At 38.8% G+C, this 17,663-nt stretch overlaps 1 protein-coding gene across 1 annotated transcript; it reads left to right on the forward strand.

The window, feature by feature from the left end:
* The first annotated feature begins 16,231 nt into the window (after positions 1–16,231).
* On the forward strand, positions 16,232–17,203 carry LOC133240462 (stathmin). The gene has a single exon (XM_061405287.1). It carries the CDS (start codon positions 16,317–16,319, stop codon positions 16,764–16,766), a length of 450 nt encoding a protein of 149 aa, XP_061261271.1. The 5' UTR covers positions 16,232–16,316; the 3' UTR covers positions 16,767–17,203.
* The last annotated feature ends 460 nt before the right edge of the window (positions 17,204–17,663 follow it).

The raw sequence follows: 17,663 nt of genomic DNA on the forward strand, positions 1-17,663 counted from the left end.
TTTGATGTCATAGTTTTATATAATATTTAATACTTTATTAATGTATGACACCTTAATCGTTTTTCTGACTTTTCTGCAAATTCATTTATTAAGTCATTAAAATTTATACTTTTAGTAACTTCGTTTTCAGTTCATACAATTGAAAGCATTGCCAGTTGCTCTTGGCAAATGCAAGGTCTCAGATACTTTTTGATAATTTTTAATTTTGAGAAGGCTCTGCTGATCCAATTGTTACTGGAGTTATTAAAAGTATCTCTTCCCCATTTTTTGATACCTTAAAATTTATTATTACTATGGTAAATATTATTTATTCATATTTACCATTTAACTATTTTTAAATGGATAATGCAGTGTCCTTAAGTACATTAAAGACATTCACGATGTTGTTCAGCTGTCGTCACTCTCCATCTCCAGAACTGTTTCATCATCCCCAGTGGAAACTCTGTATGTTAAATAATTAACCATTCTTTTCCTTCAACTTCTGGCAACCACTATTATCCTTTCTGTCCATACGAATCTGTCTATAGAAGGTACCTCATAGAAATGGACTGATACAACATTTGTCCTTTTGTGTCTGGCTGGTTTCATGGACCATAATGTTTTCAAGGTTCATCTGTGTTGAAGCACGTGTCGGTACTTACTGTTGTGTATATGATGCTGCTGTGAAATTAGTATACAAATCGCTGTTCAAGTGCCTGCTTTCACTTCTTTTGAGTACATAGCTAAAATGGGTTTTGCCAGATCAAATGGTAATTCTACATTTAACTTTTTGAGAAATCATCATACTGTTTTCTACTATGGCTGCACCAGTTACATTGCCCCCAGCAATGCAGAAAGGTTCCGATTTCTCCATATCCTAACCAATGCTTGTTATTTTCCATTTTGTTTTTTGGCAGTAGTCATCCTAAAGAATATGAAGTAGTATCTCATTGCAGTTTTGACTTGTATTCTCTAATGGTTAGTGGTATTAAGTACCTTTTCTTGAGCTTTTTGGTCATTTATATGTCATCTTTGGAGAAGTGTCTATTCAAGTCCTTCTTTACCTGATTTTTTCCCTCAGCTTCATTGGGAATTAATTGGAGTATAACATATGTAAATTTAAGGTATACTTCATGATGATTTGATACCTATCTATATTGTTCAAGGATTACCATAGAGGGGTTAGTTAATACCTCTATCATCTTGCACACACACATATATATGTGTGTGTGTGTGTATATATGTGTGTATATATACACACACTCACACACACGTCGTCTTTTTCAGATTCTTTTCCCATATAGGTAATTACAGAATATTGAGTAGAGTTCCCTGTGCTATGTGGGAGGTCCTTAGTAGTTATCTATTCTTTGTATAGTAGTGTGTGTATGTTAACCGCAAGGTCCTAATTTATCATTTCATCCAATGTTTCCCATTTGGCAACTGTAAGTTTCAAGATCTGTGAGTCTGTTTTGTAAATAGACTTTTTTATTAGATTCCACATTTAAGTGATATCATATATTTGTCTTTCTCTGACTTCATTTAGTGTGATAATCTCTAAATCCATCCATGTCTCTGCAAATGGCATTATTGCCTTTTTTTAATGCTTAGTAATGTTCTATTGCATATATGTACCACATTTTTATTCTTGTCATTGGACATTTAGTTTGTTTCCATGTCTTGGCTATTGTAAATAGTGCTGCAATGAACACTGGAGGGCGTGTATCTTTTCAAATTATGGTTTTCTTAGGATATAGGTCCAAGAATGGGATTGCTGGATCATTTGGCAGTTCTATATTTAGTTTTTAAAGGAAACTTCATACTATTCTCCATAATGGTTGTACTAATTTACATTCCCACCAGTAGTGTAAGAGGATTCTCTCTTCTCCAAACCCTGTCCAGTATTTATTGTTTGTAGATTTTTTGATGATAGCCATTCTGGCTGATGAAGTGATACCTCATTATAGTTAAAAAAATTTTTTTTAATTGGAGGATAATTGCTTTACAATATCGTATTAGTTTTTGCTGTACTATAACATGAATCGGCTATAAGTATATATATAGTCCCTCCTTTGAACCTCCCTCCCAGCCCACTCCCATCCTACCCCTCTAGGTCGTCACAGAGCACCAAGCTGAGGGCACCCTGTGTTACCCAGCAGCTTCCCACTAGCTGTCTGTTTTACACGTGGTAGTGTATACCTGTCAGTGCTGTTCTCTCAATTCATCACACCTTCTCTTTCCTCCATGTGTCCACAAGTCTGTTTTCTATATCTGTGTCTCTGTTTCTGCCCTGCAAATAGTTACATCAGTACTATTTTTCTAGATTCCATATATATGTTACTATATGATACTTTTTCTGACTTAACTTCGTTCTGTCTGACAGTGTCTAGGTCCATCCACATCACTACAAATGACCCACTTTTGTTCCTTTTTATGACTGAGTAATATTCCATTGTTTGTATGTACCACAACTTTATACAGTCATTTGTCGATGGACATCTAAGTTACTTCCATGTCCTGGCTATTGTAATAGAGCTGCAGTGAACCTTGGGGTATATGTGTCTTTTCAAATTATGGTTTTCTCAGGGTGCATGCCCAGGGATTGTTGGGTCATAAAGTAGTTTTATTCCTAGTTTCTTAAGGAATCTCCATTCTGTTCTCCATAGTGCTGCATCAACTTATCTTCCCACCAACAGTGCAAGAGGATTCTTTTTCTCTACATCCTCTCCAGGATTTATTGTTTGTAGAATTTTTGACTTTGATGGCCATTCTGACTGATGAGAGGTGATACCTCATTATAATTTTGATTTGCATTTCACTAATGAGTGATGTTGAGTATCTTTTCATGTGTTTTTTAGCCATCTATATGTCTTCTGTGAAAAAATGTCTGTTTAGGTTTTCTACCCACTTTTTGATTGGGTTGTTTGTTTTCCCCATATTGAGCTGTATGAGCTGCTAGTGTATTTTTGAGATTAATCCTTTGTCAACTGTTTCATTTGCTATTATTTTCTCCCATGTTGAGAGTTGTCTTTCACTGCTTTGGTTAAATTTATTCCTAGATATTTTATTCTTTGTATGCAATTGTATATTAGTTTGTTAATTTCTCTGATAGTTTTTAGTGTATAGAAAGGCAACATTTTCATATATTCATTTTTGTATCCTACAAATGTACTGAATTGCTCTATAATTCTAATATTTTTGTGTGTGAGTGGAGTCTCTAGAAGTTTCTATATATAATAACATGTCATCTGCAAATAGTGACAGTTTTACTTCCCCCTTTCCAATTTGGATGCTATTTATTTCATTTTCTTGCCTAATTGCTCTGCTAGGACTTCCAATACAATGTTAATAAAAGTGGTATGCATGGGCATCTTTGTCTTGTTCTTAATCTTAGATGAAAGTTTCAGATTTTCTCCGTTGAGTATGATGTTAACTGTGGATTTGTCATATGTGGCCTTTATTATGTTGAGGTACATTCCCTCTGTACCCACTTTTTTGAGAGTTTTTAATCATAAATGGATGTTGGATTTTGTCAACTACTTTTCTGTGTCTCTTTAGATGATTACATGATATTCATCCTTAATTTTGTCAATGTGGTATATCACATTGCTTGATTTGCAGATACTAAACCATCCTTGCATCTCCCAAATAAATCCCACTTGATCATGGTGTATGATCCTTTTTCTTTTCTTGGCTGTGCTTGGGTCTTTGTTGCAGCACGTGGGCTCAGTCATTGAGGTGTATAGGCTCTCTAGTTGGTGTGCATGGGCTTAATTGCCCCATGACATGTGGGATCTTGGTTTCCTGGCCAGGGATCAAACCCATGTCCCTTGCATTGGAAGGTGGATTCTTAACCACTGGACTACTAGGGAAAGCCTCCCTTTTTTTGAGGTTTATAAGGAAGCTAGATTCCATATCTATTTCTGCTGAAATAAAGAAATAATGAAGGCAGCTCCTTCATTATTTCAGTTACTGAAAGAGACCACATTACCACATTACAAATCAATGTCAGATGTAAGATATATCAACAGATAAAAGAAACATCTTTCTGATTAATCAAAATTCAGTTTTTATAAGCAAAAAAAAACCAAACCAGCAAATTCAAAGCATTTTTTTTTTACAATTCTTTGTTTATACCTGATTAGCCACCTATTTCTCCTTACATATGTTTTTCATTGTTTTATTTTAATTCACTTTTAAAAGGTTTTGTTTTTGTTGTTCAGTCACTAAGTCACGTCTGACTCTCTATAACCCCATGGGCTAGAGCACTCCAGGGTTCCCTGTCCTTAAAAATGGCTTTGATGGCATTTTTCTCCACATCATCCTTTCTCAGTATTTCCAAGAGACATTTCAGGAACTTAAGAGAGAAGGTGTGAGAAATAAAGACATTTTACCATTTCTCCCAGAGGAGAAGACTCCAGTTTGTGGGTCCCTAGGAGAGGCCAAGCTGTTTAAGCCCCCAGCAAGGTGTGAGCAGTTACCTGTGCCTGCTTACAGCCTTGTGAAAGCTGCCACCTCTGAGGCTAGGACAGCACCTGCGGTGTCTTGTCCGCTGCCTCAGGCACCTTCTCTGGCTTTGGGAGTGGCAGTTGCATCTAATTCCATGGCTCTGTCAAAGTCGCCCTCTTAGCGTATCCTCACGGCCGCCAGCCCCAGCCTCTTCCTGGGACCAGCAGAGGGTGGGGAGCTTCAGCACCCACCCTCACGTTCTGCTGCAGGCCAAGGCTTGCTGGCCGCCTCTCTCAGCTCCTGCCCCCACCCTCTGCTCAGATGGTTTCTGAACCATACACAAAACATTTCTATACTACACATGAAATTTTTAAATGGCATGGCTAGTGTTGTCATTAAATGACACCAGAGAATCAGTTTTTGTCAACAATTTAAAGATTTGATTATAGCTTCTGAGTAGTTTTTTTAATTGAAATATAATTGACTTATTAGTTTCAGATGTGCAAAATAGTGATTTGATATTTTTATACATTACAAATGATCACTGTGATAACTGGTTATCATCTGTCACTATACAAAGTTATTACAATATTATTTACTCCTCATGCTGTACATTTCATCCCTGTGACTCATTTGTTTTCATAACTGGATATTTGTGTCTCTTAATCTCCCTTACCTTTTCCACTCATCCCCACCCAACCCCCGCTTCTGTCCCCCAGAACCACCTGTTTGTTCTCTGTATCCATGACTGTTCCAATTTTGTTATGCTTGCTCATTTGTTTTTTAAGATTCTAAGTGAAATCATATAATATTTATCTTTTTATGCCTGATTTAAATTTCATTTTGCCTAAGTATCCTCTAGGTCTATCTATCTTGTTCCAAATGGCAAAGTTTCATTTTTTTTAATGACTAATATGCCATTGTGTGTGTGTGTACATATATACACATATACTACCTCTTCTTTATCTGTTCATCTATTGATTGATATTTAGGTTGCTTCCACATCTTCAGTTCAGTTCAGTCGCTCAGTCATGTCCGACTCTTTGCGACCCCATGAATCTCAGCATGCCAGGCCTTCCTGTCCATCACCAACTCCTGAAGTTCACCCAAACTCATGTCCATCGAGTCAGTGATGCCCTCCAGCCATCTCATCCTCTGTTGTCCCCTTCTCCTCCTGCCCCCAATCCCTCCCAGCATCAGAGTCTTTTCCAATGAGTCAACTCTTCGCATGAGGTGGCCAAAGTACTGGAGTTTCAGCTTTAGCATCATTCCTTCCAAAGAAATCCCAGGGCTGATCTCCTTCAGAATGGACTGGTTGGATCTCCTTGCAGTCCAAGGGACTCTCAAGAGCCTTCTCCAACACCACAGTTCAAAAGCATCAATTCTTCGGCACTCAGCCTTCTTCACAGTCCAACTCTCACATCCATACATGACCACTGGAAAAACCATAGCCTTGACTAGACAGACCTTTGTTGGCAAAGTAATGTCTCTGCTCTTCAATATGCTATCTAGGTTGGTCATAACTTTCCTTCCAAGGAGTAAGCATCTTTTAATTTCATGGCTGCAGTCACCATCTGCAGTGATTTTGGAGCCCCGAAAAATAAAGTCTGACACTGTTTCCACCGTTTCCCCATCTATGTCCCATGAAGTGTTGGGACCAGATGCCACGATCTTTGTTTTCTGAATGTTGAGCTTTAAGCCAACTTTTTCACTCTCCACTTTCACTTTCATCAAGAGGCTTTTTGGTTCCTCTTCACTTTCTGCCATAAGGGTGGTGTAATGGCACCCCACTCCAGTACTCTTGCCTGGAAAATCCCATGGACGGAGGAGCCCGGAAGGTTGCAGTCCATGGGGTTGCTGAGGGTTGGACACGACTGAACGACTTCACTTTCACTTTTCACTTTCATGCATTGGAGAAGGAAATGGCAACCCATTCCAGTGTTCTTGCCTGGAGAATCCCAGGGATGAGGGAGCCCGGTGGGCTGCCGTCTGTGGGGTCGCACAGAGTCGTATACGACTGAAGTGACTTAGCAGCAGCAGCAGCATCTGCATATCTGAGGTTATTGATATTTCTCCCAGCAATCTTGATTCCAGCTTGTGTTTCTTCCAGTCCAGCGTTTCTCATGATGTACTCTGCATATAAGTTAAATAAGCAGGGTGACAATATACAGCCTTGACGTACTCCTTTTCCTATTTGGAACCAGTCTGTTGTTCTACATCTTAGTTAATGCAAATAATGCTGTGATGAATGTGAGGGTGCATATATCTTTTCAAATTAGTATTTTTCTCTTCTTTAGAAAAATCCCCAAAAGTAGAATTGCTGGATTATACAGTAGTTCTACTTTCAATTTTTAGGAACTGTACTCTTTTCTATAGTGATTGTACCAATTTACATTCCCACCAACAGTGCACAAGAGTTCTCTTTTCTTCACATCCTTGCCAACACTTGTTATTTGTTGTCTTTTTGGTAATAGCCATTCTGACAAGTACGAGATGTTAATTTCACTATGGTTTTGGTTTGCATTTCCCTGATGGGTAGTGATGTTGAGCATCTTTTCTGCGTCTGTTGGCCATCTGTATGTCGTCTTTGGAGAAGTGTCTATTTGGATTCTCTGCTCATTTTTATTCTCTGCCCATTTTTGAATCAGGTTGTTTATTTTTTGTTGTTGATTTATATGACATCTTTGTGTATTTTGGTTATTAACTGCTTATCAGATAAATCATTTGCACATATCTTCTCCCATTTAGTAGACTACCTTTTGGTTTCATTGATAGTTCCCTTCGCTATGCAAAAACTTTTGAGTTTGATATAGTCCCATTTGTTTATTTTGCTTTTGTTTCCCATGCCTGAGGAGACATATCAAAAAAAAATATTGCAACTATTGTCAAAGAACATACAGTCTATGGTTTCTTCTAGGAAGTGGATGGTTTCAGGTCTTACATTTGAATCCAGTTCATTTTGAGTTTATTTTTGTATACAGTGTGATAAAGTAGTCCAGTTTGATTCTTCACATGTAGCTGTCCAATTTTCCCAGCACAGCTAATTAAAGAAGTTGTATTTTCCCCTTTGTATATTCTTGTCTCTCTTGTTGGGATTAACTGACCATATAATGTGGGTTTATTTCTAGGCTTTCAACTTAGTTCCACTGATCCATGTGTCTATTTTTTGGTACACATTTTTTTGGTTACTGTAGCAATGTGGCATAGTTTGAAATGAGGGACTGTAATGTTTCCAACTTTGTTCTTAAGATTCTTTTGCGTATTTAAGGTCTTTTCTGTTTTCATAAAGGTTTTAGAATTACTTGCTCTAGTTCCATGAAAAATGCCATTGGTATTTTGACAGGAATTGCATTGACCCTGGAGATTGCCTTGAGGAATATGGTTATTTAACATTATTAATTCTTCCACTCCATGTGCATTTGCTTGTGTCGTTTTCAATTTCTTTCATCATCGTACAATAGTTTTCTAAATACAAGCCTTATGCTTTCTTGGTTAGATTTATTCCTTGGTATTTTATTGTTTTCTGGGCAATTGTAAATGGGATTGTTTCTTAGCTCCCATGATAGTTGTAGTTAGTATATAGAAATGCAACAGATTTCTGTATATTAATATTTTGCAACATTACTGAATTAATTTATTCTAATATTTTGGTGGTGTCTTTAAGATGTTTTAAATATATATTTACCATGTCATGTGCAAATAGTGACAGTTTTACTTCTTCCTTTCCAGTTTGGATTTATTTTATTTCTTTTTCTGATTGCTATGGCTAGAATTTCCAATACTTTGTTGAATAAAATGGGCATCCTCGTCTTGGTCCAGATCTTAGAGGAAATGCTTTCAGCTTTCCACCCTTGAGTATTAGGTTGATTATATGTTTGTCACATCTAGCCTTTATTATGTTGAAGTATGTTCCCTCTACATTCACTGTAAGCTTTTTTTAAATCATACATGAATGTTCAACTTTATCAGAAACTTTTAGTCACATCTATTGAGATGAACATGTGATTTCTATTATTCAATTTGTTAATATGGTATTATCACACTGATTGATTTGTGTGTGTGTGGATATGGGACCATCCTTGTATTTTTGGAATAAATGCTACTTGATCATGGTGTATGATACTTTTAGTGTGTTGCTGAATTTGGTTTTCTAATATTTTGTTGAGGATTTTGACATCTATGTTCAGGAGTGATTGTTGTTGTTCAGTCATGTCTGGCTCTCTATGACCCCATGGATTGCAGGACGCCAGGCTTCTCATCCTTCACCATCTCCTGGGGCTTGCTCAAACTCATGTCCATTGAGTCAGTGATGCCATCCAACCATCTCGTTCCTGTCGTTCCCTTCTCCTGCCTTCGATCTTTCCCAGCATCCTACCGACCTCGGGAGTTCATCTTTGAGTGTCAGGAGTGACACTAGCCTGTAATTTTCTCTGTGAGGGTTGTCTTTTTCTGGTTTTGGTATCAGGGTGCTGCTGACCACATAGGATGAGTTTGGAAGTATTCCTTCCTCTTCCATTTTTTTGAAATAGTTTGAGAAGGATGGATGTTAACTCTTCTTTAAATATTTGGCAGAATTTACCTGTGAAGCTGTCTGGTCTAGGACTTTTGTTAGGAGGGTTTTTTTGTTTGCTTGTTTGTTTTTATTACTGGTGGAGAAGGAAATGGCAGTATTCTTGTCTGGAAAATTCCATGGACAGAGGAGCCTGGCGGGCTACACTCCACAGGGTTGCAAAGAGTTGGACACGACTGAGTGACTAACACTTTATTACTGGCTCATTTTCACTATTGGTAGTCAGTATCTTCATATTTTGTTGCATCCTGACTCAGTCTTAGGACATTGTGTGTTTCTAAGAATTGATCTATTTCTTCTTGATTGTCCATTTTGTTGGTGTATAATTGTGGTACTCTTTTATGACACTCTGTATTTCTATGGTTTGATTATAACTTCTCTTTAATTTCTGATTTTATTTGAGGCCTCTCTTTCTTTTTTTCTTGAGTTTGGTTAAAGGTTTACCAGTTTTGTTTATATTTTCAAATAAGCAGTTCTTAATTTCCTTAATCTGTATTATTATTATTTCTTAGTCTCTCTTTCATTTGTTTCTGCTCTGCTCTTTATTATTTCTTCCCTGGCTACTAACTTTCTATTTTTTTTCTTTTCCTAGTTCATTTAGGTGCAAGGTTAGATTGTTTGTTAGAAATTTTTCTTGTTTCCTGCGGTAGGCTTGTACTGCTATAAACTGCCTTTTTAGAACTGTTTTTGCTGTTTCTCATAGATTTTTGGATCAATGCTTACATTTTCACTTGTTTCCAAGTATTTTTAAAATTTTCTCTTTGACTTCTTCAATGACACATTGGTTGTTTAGTGGGATATTTTTTTAGCCTCCACATGTTTGTTTGTTTGCAAATTTTTTCTTGTAGTTTATTTCTAGTCTCATAGTGTTGTGTTTGGAAAAGATGCTTGATTTGATTTCAACTTTCTTTAATTTACTGAGACCTTTTTGGGGCCAAGTATGTGAACTATCCTGGAGAATGTCCCATGACCATTTGAAAAGAATTTGTTTTCTGCTTCTTAAAGGAATGTTCTCGGTATGTATCTATTTAGTTCCTCTGATCTAAGGTGATGTTTAAGGCCTGCGTTTCCTTACTGATTTTCTGTCTGGATGATCTTTCCATTGATATAAGTGGGGTGTTAGAGTCTCTTATTTATTGTATTACTATTGATTTTCTCCCTTTTGTTTTGTTAATATTTGCTTTATGTATTTAGATGTTCTTATGTTGAGTACATATAAATTTACATTTATTATATTTTCTTATAGGAGTTACCCTTTATCATTATGTAATATCCTGTCTCCTGTTACAGTCTTTGTTTTAAAGTCTATTTTGTCTCACTGACACTCCGTACTTCTTTTTATTTCCTTTTATATGGAGTACCTTTTTCCATCCCCTCGCTTTCTGTGTGTGCCTTCAACTCTGAAGTGAGTCTCTAGGCAGCATATATATGGGTCTTATTTTTGCATCCATTCAGCCACTCTGATTTTGATCAGAGTTTAGTCCATTTACATTTAAAATAATTATTTCTGGGTATATCCTTACTGCCATTTTGTTATTTTCTGGATCTTTTGTATTTCTCTCTTGTTTTTTTCTTTTGTTGCTCTTTGTAATTTGACTATCTTTGTCAAATTAGATTCCTTTCTGTTTTTTTTTTTTTTTTTTTTGCTTTTCTGTATCTATTACAAGTTTTTGTTTTGTGGTTACCATGAGGTTCAAATATAGAAGTATAACTATATATGTAAATTTATACATATACGGTTATCTTAAGTTCACATTCTAATAACCCTGCATTTTTACTCCTTCCCCCAACATACACACGCATTCAAAGTTTTTGGCATAGTATGTAATATCTAGTTGTTTTGTGTATCCCTTAACTACTAATTTGTGGATATAGAAGATTTTACTACTTTGGCTTTATAACTGGTTGATCCACTAACTTTACTGTTTGTGTTTATGAATGAGATTTTTCCTTTTATAATCACTGGCTTAATAGTGCTGAACTCGTAGCTTTAGATTTTCTGTAAAACTCTTTATTTCTCCTAAAAATCTGAATGATACCCATGTTGAGTAGGGTATTCTTGTGGGTTGTACGTTTTTCCCTTTTATCACTTTAAATATATAATGCCACTGTCTTCTGGACTGCAAAGTTTCTGCTGAAACATCAGCCCATACTTTTGTGGGGATTCCCTTTTATGTACCTAGTTGCTTTTATGTTGCTCCTGTTAAGATTCACTCTGTTTAAAATTTTATTTATCTTTTTTTGGCTGCACTGGATCTTCATTGCTATGCATGGTCTTTCTGTAGTTGTAGAGGGTGCAGGCTACTCTTCATTGCAGTGCGCAGGCTTCTCATTGCACTGGTTTCTCTTGTAGAGCACAGGCTCTAGGCACATGGGCTTCAGCAGTTGCGGCTCCCAGGCTCAGTAGTTGTGGCACATGGGCTTAGTAGCTCTGTTGCATGGCGGATCTTCCAAGACCAGGGATCAAACCTGCGTCCCCTGCATTGGCAGGCAGATTCTTAACTGGACCACTAGGGAAGTCCCAGGATTTCTGTTTATCTTCAATTTCTGTCATTTTAATTACAACGTATCTCGGTGTGGAACTCTTTGGGTTCATCTTGTTTGAGGCGTTGTGCTTCCTGGACCTGGATGTTTGGATCCTGTCCCAGGTTAGGAAAGTTTTTATCTTCAGATAAGTTCTCTGCCTCTTTTTTTCTCTGTTCTCCTTCATTATAGGGACCCCTAGAATGTGAATGTTAGTATGACTGATGTTGTCTCAGAGGTTTCTTAAACTATCCTCATTTAGAAAGAAATTTTTTTTTTGTCTTTTCAGGTTGGATGATTTCTGTTATTCTGTCTTGTAATTTGCTGATCTCTTCCTTCCATCTAATCTATTGTTGGTGTCTTCTAGTGTATTTTTTTATGAGTTATTGTATCTTTCAGTTCTGTTTATTCTTCATATTTCTATTTTTTAAATTTATTTATTTTAATTGGAGGCTAATTACTTTACAATATTGTATTGGTTTTGCCATACATTGACATGAATCCGCCACGGGTGTACACATGTTCCCCATCCTGAAACCCCCTCTCGCCTCCCTCCCCGTACCATCCCTCTGGGTCATCCCAGTGCACCAGCCCCGAGCATCCTGTATTGTGCATCAAACCTGGACTGGTGATTCGTTTCATGTGTGATAATTTACATGTTTCAATGCCATTCTCCCAAATCATCCCACCCTCACCCTCTCCCACAGAGTCCAAAAGACTGTTCTACACATCTGTGTCTCTTTTGCTGTCTCGCATACAGGGTTATCGTTACCATCTTTCTAAATTACATATATATGCGTTAGTATACTGTATTGGTGTTTTTCTTTCTGGCTTACTTCACTCTGTATAATAGGCTCCAGTTTCATCCACCTCATTAGAACTGATTCAAATGTATTCTTTTTAATGGCTGAGTACTACTCCATTGTGTATATGTACCACAGCTTTCTTATCCATTTGTCTGCTGATGGACAGCTAGGTTGCTTCTATGTCCTGGCTATTTTTTTTTTCTTTTTTTTTTTTTAAATTTTATTTTATTTTTAAACTTTACAATATTGTATTAGTTTTGCCAAATATCGAAATGAATCCGCCACAGGTATACCCACGTTCCCCATCCTGAACCCTCCTCCCTCCCCTCCCCTCCCTCTGGGTTGTCCCAGTGTACCAGCCCCAAGCATCCAGTACCATGCATCAAACCTGGACTGGTGACTCGTTTCATACATGATATTATACATGTTTCAATGCTATTCTCCCAAATCTCCCCACCCTCTCCCTCTCCCACAGAGTCCATAAGACTGATCTATACATCAGTGTCTCTTTCGCTGTCTCGTACACAGGGTTATTGTTACCATCTTTCTAAATTCCATATATATGCGTTAGTATACTGTATTGGTGTTTTTCTTTCTGGCTTACTTCACTCTGTATAATAGGTTCCAGTTTCATCCATCTCATTAGAACTGATTCAAATGTATTCTTTTTAATGGCTGAATAATACTCCATTGTGTATATGTACCATAGCTTTCTTATCCATTCATCTGCTGATGGGCATCTAGGTTGCTTCCATGTCCTGGCTATTATGAACAGTGCTGCGATGAACATTGGGGTACACGTGTCTCTTTTCCCTTCTGGTTTCCTCAGTGTATATGCCCAGCAGTGGGATTGCTGGATCATAAGGCAGTTCTATTTCCAGTTTTTTAAGGAATCTCCACACTGTTCTCCATAGTGGCTGTACTAGTTTGCATTCCCACCAACAGTGTAAGAGAGTTCCCTTTTCTCCACACCCTCTCCAGCATTTATTGCTTGTAGACTTATGGATTGCAGCCATTCTGACTGGCGTGAAATGGTACCTCATAGTGGTTTTGATTTGCATTTCTCTGGTAATGAGTGATGTTGAGCATCTTTTCATGTGTTTGTTAGCCATCTGTATGTCTTCTTTGGAGAAATGTCTGTTTAGTTCTTTGGCCCATTTTTTGACTGGAATTGAGCTGCAGGAGTTGCTTGTATATTTTTGAGATTACTTGTCAGTTGCTTCATTTGCTATTATTTTCTCCCATTCTGAAGTCTGTCTTTTCACCTTGCTTATAGTTTCCTTTGTTGTGCAGAAGCTTTTAATTTTAATTAGGTCCCATTTATTTATTTTTGCTTTTATTTCCAATATTCTGGGAGGTGGGTCATGGAGGATCCTGCTGTGATTTATGTCGGAGAGTGTTTTGCCTATGTTCTCCTCTAAGAGTTTTATAGTTTCTGGTCTTACATTTAGATCTGTAATCCATTTTGAGTTTATTTTTGTGTATGGTGTTAGAAAGTGTTCTAGTTTCACTCTTTACAAGTGGTTGACCAGTTTCCCCAGCACCACTTGTTAAAGAGATTGTCTTTTCTCCATTGTGTATTCTTGCCTCCTTTGTCAAAGATAAGGTGTCCATAGGTGCGTGGATTTATCTCTGGGCTTTCTATTTTGTTCCATTGATCTATACTTCTGTCTTTGTGCCAGTACCATACTGTCTTGATGACTGTGGCTTTGTAGTAGAGCCTGAAGTCAGGCAGGTTGATTCCTCTAGTTCCATTCTTCTTTCTCAAGATTGCTTTGGCTAGTCGAGGTTTTTTAAGCTCTTTGTTAAACTTCTCACTGTGTTCATTCTTCACCTGGGTTTATTGAATATCTTTATGATTATCATCTTGAACTCTTTATTGGATAGATTCCTTATTTCTACTTAGTTCTTCTTCTGGGGTTTCGCCTTGTTCCTTCATGTAGAGAATATTCCTCTGTCTCCTCATTTTGCTTAATTCTGTTTATTTCTATGTATTATATAGGTCAGTAACTTTTCCTGATCTTAGAGAAGTGACCTTATATAGGAGATGTCCTGTGGGGCCCAGCAGCACACTCCCACCTTGTTTCCAGAGCTATACCCTCTAGGGTGCCCCCTATATGGACTGCTGCATGGGTCCTTCTATTGTGTTGGGGCCAGCTAATATGGGAGGGCTGTTAGGCATGCTGGCCCCAGGCTTAGTTGACAGCCAGGCCCTGGCTCATGCAGTGACTGCCAGCTCACTGGTGGATGAGTCCTAGTTCAGTTGCTTGTGTAGCTTGGAGGGTCCTGGGGTTTGTCATGACCTGCTGGTGGGCAGATCCCACCGTAGTGGCTTTGCAGTATGTATAGTCATAGCGCTGGTTTCAGCCTCTTGGCGGGTAGGCCCATGTCCCAACTTGGCTAGCTGGGCAGTCCAAGGAGTCACAGTGCTGGTGCCAGCTTACTGGTGGATGTGTAAACCTCTGGCACTAATAGGCTAGAAGGAGAACTCCAGAATGGTGCTTGCCAGCATAAACATCCTCATAGTAGAATGAGCTCCCCACAGAAGAGTGCTGTCAGCATCTGTGTTCCCAAAGGGAGTTCCAGTTTTCTCCTGCTTTTCAAGGGTGCTAAAATCAGCAAGTGGGTCTGACTCAGGCTTCTTTCTACTGCGACTCAGAGTGTATGAGATTTTATGCATGCCCTTTAAGAACAGCCTATGCTTTGTACAGCTTTCTGGCTTTCCCATACACAAGCCCCATTGGCCTTCAAAGCCAGACATTCCTGGGGCTTGTCTTGGTGCAGGAACCCCAGGATAGGGAGCATGACATGAGGCTCAGTCTCCTTGATCACTGGGGAGAATTTCTGCAGCTGTGATTATCTTCTCATTTGTTGTCACCTACCCAGGTGATGTGTATCTTGACTGTACTGTATCACCTCATAATTCCTTCTTTATATCTTTAGTTATGGAAAATCTTTTCTGCTAGGCCTCAGGTTGTTCTTATAGACAGTTGCTCTGTAGATGCGCTTTTCCTGTGCCTGTGGGAAGAGGTGTGCTCAGGGTCTTCCTACTCTGCCATCTTGGCCACATCTCCCTGGTATATGATCTTTTTAATGTATTGGGATTTTTAAATATAATTTTATTTATTTGGCTATACTGAGTCTCTGTTGCTGTGCGGACTTCTCTCTAGTTGCGGGGAGCGATGACCACTGTCTAGCTGCAGTGCACAGGCTTGTCATGGCAATGGCCTCTTTTGTTGCAGAGCACAGGCTCTAGAGCGTTCAGGCTTCAGCAGTTCCAGCTACACAGGCTCTGTAGTTGTGGTACCCAGCCTTAGCTACCCTGTGGCATGAGGGATCCTTCTGGACCAGGAATCAAACTCATGTGTCCTGCACTGGCAGGCAGATTCCTTGTCACTGAGCCAGCAGGGAAGCCCGAATGTATGTTGAATTCTGTTTGTTGATATTTTGTTGAGGATTCCTGCTTCTGTATTCATCAGGGATATTGACCAGTACTGTTACTTTCTGGTACTGTCCTTGTCTGTTTTTGGTATCATGGTAATGCTGGCCTCATAAAATGAGTTTGAAAGTGTTTCCTCCTCTTTGATTTTTTGGAAGAGTTTGAAAAGCATTTGGTAGAATCCACCAATGAATTGTCTAGTCCTGGACTTTGTTGTTGGGAGGCTTCCGATTAATTATTTCAAACTCATAACTTTTTCTCCCCCTTCATATTTTATACTTCTTTCAGACTCAGTTTTGGTAGAGTGTATGTTTAAGAATTTATCAGTTTCTTCTAGGTTGTCCAATTTGTTGGTTACTGATTGTTCATAGTAGTCTCTTGTGACCCTTCGCATTTCTATAGTATCAGTTTTAACATCTCTTTCATTTCTTTCTGTTTTTTAATAATTTATTGCTTTAGAGAGTGTGGCCAGGCGGCTCCGACGGAGCAGGGTTTTCCTTGCCAGTGAATCGTGTAGAGTACAGTGCCAGTCTCTTGTCTTCTCTTCACCATGGCTTCTTCTGATATCCAGGTGAAGGAACTGGAGAAGCGTGCCTCAGGCCAGGCTTTTGAGCTGATTCTCAGCCCTCGATCAAAAGAATCTGTCCCAGAATTTCCCCTTTCCCCTCCTAAGAAGAAGGATCTTTCCCTGGAGGAAATTCAGAAGAAATTAGAAGCTGCAGAAGAAAGACGCAAGTCCCATGAAGCTGAGGTCTTGAAGCAGCTTGCTGAGAAACGGGAGCATGAGAAAGAAGTGCTTCAGAAGGCGATAGAGGAGAACAACAACTTCAGTAAGATGGCGGAAGAGAAGCTGACCCACAAGATGGAGGCCAACAAAGAGAACCGAGAGGCGCAGATGGCCGCCAAGCTGGAGCGCTTGCGGGAGAAGGACAAGCACATTGAAGAAGTGCGGAAGAACAAAGAATCCAAAGATCCTGCTGATGAGACTGAAGCCGACTAATTTGCTCTGAGAACTGACTTTCTCCCCCTCCCCTTCCTAAATATCCAAAGACTGTACTGGCCAGTGTCATTTTACTTTTGCCCTCCTGACAAATATTCTAGAAGCTGATGTAGGACTGTATAGGTAGATCCAGACGGTATGATGTTGTTTTAGGGGCTGAAGGGGAGAAACGAAAAGTGTTTTACTCTTTTTCTAAAGTGTTGAAGTCTTTCTAATGTAGCTATTTTTCTTGTTGCATCTTTTCTACTTCAGTACACCTGGTGTGCTGGGTTAATGGCTAGTACTGTATTGGCTCCGTGGAAACATGTCTGTGAAAAGAGTATGTAGTGGCTTCTTTCAAATTGTTAGATGCTGAATATGTTCACTTTTAAATCCCAATTCTGTCCCGATCTTACAGACGCTACTGTACTTGAATGGTTAATAAAACTGCACAGTGCGGTTGGTGGCAAAAAAAAAAAAAATAATTTATTGCTTTAATAATTTATTTTTTAAAATAATTTAATTTTTTATTGATTTCTTTTGGCTGTGCTGGGTCTTCATTGTTATGTGGGCTTTTCTCTGGTTGCAGCAGGCGGGGACGGCCCTCTAGTTGCGGTGCTCGGGTGTCTCATTGTGGTGGTTTCTCTTATTGCAGAGCAGGGGCTGTAGGGTGTGTGGGCTCAGAAGCTGTGGTTCCCAGGCTCTAGAGCACGGGCTCAATGGTGGTGGTACATGGACTTAGTTGCTCCAAAGCATGTGGGATCATCTCAGACCAGGGATCGAACTTGTGTCTCCTGCGTTAGCAGGGGAATTCCTTACCACTGAGCCACCAGGGAAACCCCTCCCTTTTCATTTCTGATTTTATTTGAATTTTTTCTTTTTTCCTAGGTGAATTCAGCAAAATATTTGCCAATTTTG

Source organism: Bos javanicus, chromosome 28 (genome assembly GCF_032452875.1).
Source record: "Bos javanicus breed banteng chromosome 28, ARS-OSU_banteng_1.0, whole genome shotgun sequence".
In the NCBI taxonomy this organism is placed as follows: domain Eukaryota; kingdom Metazoa; phylum Chordata; class Mammalia; order Artiodactyla; family Bovidae; genus Bos; species Bos javanicus.